A 9286-nucleotide genomic window follows, 5' to 3' on the forward strand; every position below is an offset into this window, starting at 1 on the left:
ATGCGGCCAGAAAGGCCATTGTGTGAAAGATTTAAGATTGTGGGCAAAATTCTAATGACCTCATCATCACTTTAAGCCTTATCGGAGATCTTCTCGTGGAGAACTTTAGCTTCTGCTTTAGCAAGGCGCAAGTCCACCTCGTCTCCTCCATATCGGTAGGAGCTCACAAGAGGTACCAAAAGCTGAAAGAAATTGGAAAAATGAATGAGTTACTCCACAAAGTTCATTCACTGTAACTATTCCGATCCTCCAAGCAAGCGCCAAATTTAGCGAACCTTAGACACTCTACATTGCAAAGTGGAGTTCCATAATCCATAGACAAAGACATTCTTGCCTTGATAATGTGTTACAAAGTTAACTTTACTAAAAGAATAGATTAAAAAGTTTATAAATTGGTGATGATATGTTGTTTTCAGTCTCCAAAAGACTGAGCAATTGTTTCATCAACACCAACAAATTAAGAATTATTGTTAAGGACGCTAAGTGGATATGGAACCACAAATGAGACCACTTGCAATTGTACAATGATTTGAATGAAGTACCTTGCGGTGATCCCCAGTACTGTGATGAGCAACATCCTCTTCAAGAGATTTCTTGTAACGAGCATGATAAGCTTCCCTTGCCAAAACCAGTTCTTTAGGAGATCTGGTACAAGCTATCTCCACAAGAACAAAGTTGCTTTTTGTCCATCTCTTAGTAGCTTCCTTAGCCAAATGAGCATCGCGCTCTGCAGGATCTAGTGTCCACACTACCAGCAATTTCTGAGAGAAATAGTCAAGGAAAAGTAAACACAAGTGTTAGCTTTCTTGTCAAAGTCCTCCTATGATCACAGTCAATGGTAAATCAGGGATCTAGAGTCAGTGTGTTCAGAACAAGTATTACTTTACTATATGTATATATTTTCATATTTTGACATATTTATACATAATTCAAGCCAAAACCATGGTCTCACTCCAACTCACAAAACCTGTCATAGATCCGCCTATGATCACAATCGAAGGTGAATCCGGGATCTAGAGTCAATGGGTTCAGATAAGTACGATTTTATATGTATACATAATTCAAGCTGAAAGCATGGTTTTTGTCCAACTCATAACACCCTTCACGGATCTAGATGCCTTTTGATCACAGTAACTCAATTGATCAACTAAGAATGAATTCAAACAAGTTCAAGATTTTATTAAATTTATTGATGTTACTATCACAAGGAGTAGGAACATGACCTCAAAATCATTGGTAAGTTCTCTGTCCAATTCTTTAAGGAGATCTTCTCCAAAAGTCTCAGCACAAGTCTCTCTAATCAATTTACGTTGAGCAGCACTTCTATGACCCAAAACTGGTATAATCAACTTCTCGTTTGTTCCCAATCCTGCAACAAGTAATCATCAACAGTCAACTCCAAAAGTTCCAGAAGTTTCCACAAGTTAAAAGAAAAAAACCATGTCAGTAAAAGTATCACAGACATCCATCACTTGTAGTACTCCCAGTAGACACGTAATTTTGACTCTCCCCGTGTGTTTCACCTTATAGTTTTTAAATATTTTTTTAAATTTTAATTTTAATTTTAATGTGTTAGTTTTATTCTATTTTTATTTAGTAGGCTTATTTGCAAAAATCAAAAAGAACAAAAAATATTTGCTATTTTTAGAATATAAGTTATGTTTTAATTTGCAACAAAAGAAAGAAAATTTCCCAAAAAATATGTTTTCTTAGTTTCTAAAGTTCTCACAACTTTTGAGTTTTATAAAATAGTTTTAAGCTACTGTAATAGTGTTGTTTAGTTGGGAGAATTATTTTTCTTGTCATTTTGATTTCATTTCAATATTTTGGGTGATATTTTATTTCATTAAATTAGTTAGTATATTTTATTTTAGTTTAAGTTTTCTTTTAGATAATTCAAGAAATATCTCATTACTTTTGTCTTTTTCCCTAACCAACTCACACATGATACCACTCCCATTTTGACACCTCGCCTAGAATAATTCTTGCTCACCACTCCACTCTTCCATAAAAATATACCACCTCAACACAAAATAACAAAAGTTATAACAAACCTTATCACGAAAAGGGAAGGGGTTCACGTTTTTAGGGAAATATTATTGTTAGAGGTGGGGACCACGAAAACACACAATAAAAAATCAGCCACACCTGAGCCCCTTCACGTGAGAAAAGAAACCCATTAGCCGCAACATCCACGAAAATACTCATCTTCCTCGTCACTCATCACCTAAGAGCTACCATTGGAACCTCATCTTTACCATGTAGACCACCCTTCAAAACCGACCCTCTCCTCTGCCTAAAAGTATCCACCATAACATCGCTTAAACACCGCCATTCTCGTTGGTTTCTTCTGGTTCGATTGAGGTCGGTCGTCGGCGAATTTTCCGGGCAAAGGTTCTTGCTTTTTCTCTATTCGAATGTAGTTGCTGTCCATTTCAGCTTTTGTACACAAAGTTGGATGTTTCTTATCAATATTGCGAAGGTTTAATTCGTTTAAGTTTTGGTCCCTTGGCTCTCTTTCCATCATATTTCCTTTTAACTTTGTCTTGTATTTGTGGTGTAATGATTCTGTGATTTATATTAAAAATGATTTTTTGTGGTTCGTTATACCACAGAAATGAAAAGATCATACTAAAATGGCTAATGTGTTGACCCTTGATCATCCTATTTTAATACTAATGTGATTAGAGAGATGAAGATGTTTATGCATTTTAAATGCCTTGTTTCAGTGATTTGCATGCAGACTAAATATATAAAATCATATGTATAGCATCAGTTAAGTAGCCTGCGTGGATATCAATTATATTTTTTTGGTTGTTTATTTCTTCTTTGTTCTCAAATATGAGAAGTGGCCTTTGTTTGGTTTGATGTTGATTAACTTACACTTAATTCTATTTTCTGATTTTGAAACGTAAGAATGCAGCTTTTGGTGATTTAATCAGGTTTTGTTCTTTTAAGCATGTTTCTCTATAGTAAAATTGACTAAGTTTGAAAAAATATATAAAAAAATATCTTATTGTGAGTGTGGTTTCTTCTCTATATGTGCATTTTCATAGCATAATGTTTAATCCTTTCACTGTTGCGTTGTAATTTTGATGATCGCTCACAAACTCTGAGTATTCAAGTAACGTAACTATTCTGCCGATGTCCGGAAGAGAGAATTGTATTGGCTCAGACGTGGCGGTCGTTTGGTTAAGAATAAAATCCGAGGGAGGGGGCCAATTCAAGCGTTTAAGGACTTATTAATTAATTGTGAGATGAGCGAGACGAGATATGAATTATTTCAAATCTCGTTGTCAAAGGAAAAGAAAAGAGCGGAAAAACCAAATTGTAAGGGAGCGAGATGGGTTGCGAATTTATTCAAACCCGTTGTTAAAGAGTGAAAAATGACTAAAAAATATGAATTAATAATAATAAGTCTCGAATTTTAGAGACAAATAATTGTCTTTAACGCTAGATGAGCTTTAGGCACGTTTCAAGACGTTTGTTTCGATTAAGAATGCGGTTACGCATCTTATTTCGAGACGTTTTTTTTTGTAAAACTCAAGGATGCGGTTACGCACCTTGGCCGAACTCGTTTTAATAATTAATTTTGTTTCGAATAAGAATGCAGTTATGCATCTTACTTTGAGACGCTTCAAAGATTCGGAATGCAGTTGCGCATCCGGTTTAAGACCAATAAATGTTCAACAATAAAAGTACGAGCAAATCAAGGCTCAAAAATACATAATATATTCAAAGATTAATCTAAGCTAAGTATAAGTCGAATAAAGCGACCGCGCTAGAACCACGGGACTCGGGGAACGCCTAACACCTTCTCCCCGGTCAACAGAATTCCTTACCCGGTCTTCTGTTTTCGCGGACCATAATAAAAGAGTCATTTCCTTTTGATTAGGGATTCATAAGGTGGCTTGGAATACCAACACTCAATTCCAAGTGGCGACTCTGTAAATAAAATAAATCCCTTTTCAAAACCGTCACTTCAAATGGAAAAACCCTTTAATAATAAAACCTGCGCGTTTATAGCGCGGGGGCGCAAAAAAGGGGCGTGACACTCCCTCTTTCCTAGATTAGTTGTTATGTTTCACGAATCAGCTAAATTGGATTAGATCTATTTGATAGTATTTTATAATTAAGATTTAGATATTCAAGAATCTATACTATATTAAAAGCGCACGAAAGTCCTTAGAAATGTTGATTGAACTTTTTGCCCTTCATTAAAAGACTCTGCAATAGACAAAATTATCATTTACTATTTTTCCTAATCTTTAAAATTTTAAATAATCTAAAATATTATATTAAATCTTTGCTATTTGAACTATATAAGAAGTCCTAAGATTTAGGATTTTAAATCAAGATTGATTTATTTTCTATAAAATCCTATGCCTTTTACATTAATTTTGCACGGTATTCTGAAATTGAGTTTATTTCTTTAACCCTAATAATTGTCTATCATGCCTCATAAATATGCTCTCAGCCTCCTAATTTCTTTGGGTTTTTGTCTCTTAATCATGTTTGATGAGAAATATTTGTTAATCCATGCTTGCATATTGTCTAACTTACGATTTACTGTTTTCACTTTAAAATCTTTAAATTTTTGTTCTTATTCTGATTTGTTCTTTTTTTTTTTTAATGGTATGTTGCAGAGAAAATCTGGCATAGCTTTGTCGTACAATGGATATAGATACTGCTAATGCTAAATCGATTACTCAAGGCTAATTCACTGGAATAACGATCGTCAGGTTGCACGATTGATTCGATTGTAATATCTTTCGATTAATTGTCGTATTGCTTGTTCATAGGTTTTTTCTAATCAACTATTGTTACATGCACGTAATATCAATCCCGCTTAAGGTAATTTTTTTCTTAATCACATAAATTCTTTCTTAAATTCAAAGATTAATTCCATGTATGCATCTCAATTCTCAATTTCTGCTTCCTTTTTTATTTTAATAAAGTCATGTAAAGTATTTAATCCTAATTGCAGCCAGCCTTTGAAAATTTTCTCTTAATCTTTTGCATCGTGAAAGACTGATGTTTGCTTCAGAGTTCTAAAAGGAAATTTTAAATTACATTTTTTAAATTGTATTTTGTAAAACATATTGATTTTTCTGCTTTTGTGTAATAATGGCTAATTTATTGAGATTTTGGTCTTCATGTTGCATGCTTGATTTATCTGTAATATCTTTTGAGTAATTGTCATATTACATTGTATTTAGGTTTTTTAATCAACAGTGTTACATGCACGGAATATGTAATTCTTTTTCTTAATCACATAAATTCTCTCTTAAATCCAAAGATTAATTCCATTTATGCATTTCAATTCTCAATGTCTACCGCTGCTTCTCCTCCTGTTATTTTAACAATGCAATTTTTCTGAATTTTCTGGGCATATTTAGTAAACAAACCGATTGGATTCCGAGTAGGACAAGGAGTCCTTTTAGATCTTTTTATGAATCAGCAAGATTTTTTTTTTTTTTTTGATTTCATACTTTACAGCTCTAGGACTAGGAGTCTTATTCCTTATATATGGACATAGTTAGTTGGTTGATGCAATGCTTTAGATTTCAAGTTCTATAGCGGAGCAGAAGGAAGAATGTAGATTGTAGATATTGAATGTTGTGTTCGCAAAGTAGAAGATGTAAGCTTTATGTTTCACTTTACAAGCTGCTTGCTTGGTGGTACTATGATAAGATTGTATATTCTTATTACTCGATGGTCGTTATTTTTGTCATTATATTAGCTCTATGTATACTCTTATTATTCTTAGTGAGTTAATTTGAGCTCTTATGGACTATAGCTCCAAAATATTTGCAATTCTTAACGGAGGTGTAAGATTTAGAGACTTTCTTTCCACATCAAATTGAAACTTTTAATAATTTTATTATGTTGGTATATACTAGAAAAGAAAAGAAAATACATTAAGAAGGCAACTAATGCCGATTGAATGGGATTAGAATTTAATGAAATCAGACCTAGGTCAACATGAAAAAATATTAGAATTAAAAGACATTTAGACTTAAATGGTAATCTAATTCTTTTTGTTGATGGATTTCTTGAGATTAAAATTTTAAAAAATAAATACATCTAGGAGGAGTTGAGCACTTTTATAGAAGAAGCCACCATTCCACATTTTCATCATAAACTCTTTAAGAGTATTAGTTGGAAGGTGTGGTTGATGCAACCCCCCCCCCCCCCCCTCCCCCCCCAAAAAAAGGTTTTTGAACTGTGGGGCTACAGTAAAGGTACTAATGCCCTTGCGGTATTAAAATTAGTTTTAAGCGTGGTTGTCAGATATTAATCTTGTGTCTTCATGCTAATTCATCAATTGACCAACTTAGAAATAAATTTGTTTTGTATTCAGGTTGATTTTGAAGTAAAATGCATCTTCAAACAATTTTTAGTGTTGGACTGTACAATTGTTACAACATATTTTCTCGCATAGCTAACTATATGTTGTAACCTCGAGATGAATATTGATGTCCTCAACTAGAGCTTTCGCCATGATAAAGTAATCGAAGTGACAAAAAGGAACATACACCAAGAAAATCGTCTATGAAGACAACTAATTTTTTTATTTAACTGTCACATTTATGTACTAACATTAATTTTTGTTCATTTAAATGAATGTTATATCTATTTTAACGTCAACTATTATTTTACATAATTCGATCTTCTGATATGCAATCTATTATTGATTGACGTGAAAGACACGTGCAACGCACGTAAGTTAAAACTAGTTATACTAAAAGTATTACAAGTTGCAACAGAAAAAATATATTTTAAACCATTGGTCAAAGTATTTGTTATATTAAAATTACTTCTGGAAGTCTCACCTTATAAGATCACCAATCAACCTTAATATTAAAATAAAACAAGATCCTTTATAATCAAAAGATAGTAAACAGTATCAAAACAAAAGTATATAGAAGAGATAAGGGTTAAAAACACACCTTAACTATCACTTTTTTTTTAGTCTCATACTTAAACTATCATAAGGTTTAGAAAACTACCTAAACTATTACTATCCAATTTGTAAAACACAATTGAACTAAATGTGTGAACTCACTCTCCAAAAGGCTAGTGAAGTTGAAATTTTCTCAAAAAAATTGTCCACATGGCATATATTGTCCACCTACATGAAAATTAAAAAATAATATTTTTTTATAAAAAAACTGTATATTTTTTTAAAAAAAAAACTGCATTATTTTTTTTTAAAAAAATCTGGATTAAAAAATTTTTTTTGTAAAAAACTATCAAAAAATTTAGAAAATCAGGAAAAAAAATGATTTAAAAAATGGAAAAGTTGATTTTTGTGAAAACTAAATAATTATTTTTCTTATTTTAAAAAAAAATAACTTTTCCATTTTTTAAATTATTTTTTTATTTTCTATAATTTTTGATTTTTTTACAAAAATTATTATTTTTCAGTTTGTTTTTAAAACAAATATTTTTTTAAAAAAAATTCCATGTAAGTGCCATTGTACATTATTTATCCACGTGGACAACACTTGACAACATTTTTATATAAAATGGAGAGTGCAGACCACATGCCATTCAAGAATAATTTGAGGTGTGTTTTGCAAATTAGATAGTGATAGTTTAGGTAGTTTTCTCTAGGGCTGGGCATAAATACCGAAAACCGAAAAACCGAACCGAATTGAACCGAATTTCAAGAAACCGAAACCGAACCGAACTAGTTTGGTTCGGTGTTCGGTGTCCACCTTCAAAAAACCGAAACCGAAATAGCCGAACCGAACTTTGACGAAACCGAACCGAAGAACCGAAATTTAATACATTACCCAAAAAAATTAAAATAGTCCACGCCCATTAAGTTTAAGCAAAAAAAAAACTCAATTGTAACAAGTCCTCTTTTGCTTTTGTATCCCTAATTTTTCACTTCAATTGAGAAAATCAAATATCTTTAACAAAGAAATGTGACTAGGATATGTCTTTAGGATTAATGTATGTCCTTTATGTGTTTTCTTAATTATTCTTACTGTATGTATATAACACCTAGTAATCATATATTATTGTTATGGTTTTCTATTCTTGTGTATCCTGTTTGTTTGATTTTGATTTTAATTTGTTAGTTTTATGTTTTGTTGCTTTTGAGAATATGAATTAGTGTAAATGGAATCGCTTCTAATATCATATCAAAAAAACCGAATTGAAAAAACCGAAACCGAACCGAACCGAACCAAACTTCAAAAAACCGAAACCGAAAGAACCGAACCGAACTAGTTTGGTTCGGTGTTCACTAGTTCGGTTTGGTGTTCGGTGTCCATCTTCAAAAAACCGAAACCGAAATAGCCGAACCGAAGTTCGATAAAACCGAACCGAAGAACCGAACGCCCACCTCTAGTTTTCTCAACCTTATGATAATTTAAATATAAAACTAAAAAAAAAAAAAAAATGAGATGTGTTTTTTATCATTATCTTTATATAGAATATACTAAAAGATCTAAAAGGTGAAACATCAGGCCAACTGGTCAGAGATCTAATGCTATAAGTTGACTTCGAGAACTCAACTTTGTACAAAACATTGAACAAGATTAATAACAAGTTATTTGAGATTAAAAAATATACCTTTGAAGGCAGATCGAAGTTGTTCACAGTCTTCATTAACTGAAGGAACATCTGCTGGAACGGTTAGACTAGACATTTTTTCTGATATATGATTTGTCAAGACTCGAAAATGTACGGCTGAGATATTATTTTTAAAGGCAAAGTTAATGAATTACATCTACAGGGATGGTCCTCGTTGTACCACGTAATGCGCTGTTATGTAGAGAGATGAACTTTTGGAAGATTACAAAGATCAAGGAAATTTCTACTATTTTATTATCTTTTATTATAGATTTTTTTTTAACTATATTTCTACTTTATAGAAAGGCCGGTTGGGCCTCACTTTATCGTCGTTCGTTTTCAATTTATTTTATATATATATATATATATATATATATCCGTTCCAATTTAATAAAAAAAAATTGTGAAAAAATTATGGGCCCCATAATTCTAATATATATATATATATCCGTTCCAATTTAATTAAAAAAAAAATTATGGGCCCCATATATATTAAATAACAACTAATATTAAAAAAATAGTGCAAATTAATAATGTCAAAAAAAAAGTGCACCCCATATTAAAAAATCAAACAATATTCATGTAATTTTCAAAGTATCTCATTAAGTCAATAATGATGGATTCATTGTCACGTGCGTATTCGTAGCAAACACTAATATAATAAAGTTTTAAATACGAAGCACAAATTACAATGTTA

At 31.7% G+C, this 9286-nt stretch overlaps 1 protein-coding gene across 1 annotated transcript; it reads right to left on the bottom strand.

Annotated features, from left to right (window-relative positions):
- Positions 1 to 19: 19 nt before the first annotated feature.
- On the bottom strand, positions 20 to 8723 carry LOC132627500 (annexin Gh1-like). Its single transcript, XM_060342878.1, has 4 exons — positions 8590 to 8723; positions 1224 to 1369; positions 543 to 761; positions 20 to 182 (listed from the first exon to the last, which is right to left on the bottom strand). The coding sequence occupies exons 1-4, from the start codon at positions 8663 to 8665 to the stop codon at positions 72 to 74; spliced, it is 552 nt and encodes a 183-aa protein (XP_060198861.1). The 5' UTR covers positions 8666 to 8723; the 3' UTR covers positions 20 to 71.
- Between the last annotated feature and the right edge of the window lie 563 nt (positions 8724 to 9286).

Source organism: Lycium barbarum, chromosome 2 (genome assembly GCF_019175385.1).
Source record: "Lycium barbarum isolate Lr01 chromosome 2, ASM1917538v2, whole genome shotgun sequence".
NCBI classification, from domain to species: domain Eukaryota; kingdom Viridiplantae; phylum Streptophyta; class Magnoliopsida; order Solanales; family Solanaceae; genus Lycium; species Lycium barbarum.

Excerpts from the sequence above, each read along its gene's own strand:
- LOC132627500 (XM_060342878.1), bottom strand. The coding sequence starts at position 8,665 with ATGTCTAGTCTAACCGTTCCAGCAGATGTTCCTTCAGTTAATGAAGAC. Across the intron at positions 1,370-8,589 it reads ACTTCGATCTGCCTTCAAAG|GATTGGGAACAAACGAGAAG; the intron begins GTATATTTTTTA and ends TACTTGTTGCAG. Across the intron at positions 762-1,223 it reads AACTTACCAATGATTTTGAG|AAATTGCTGGTAGTGTGGAC; the intron begins GTCATGTTCCTA and ends TATTTCTCTCAG.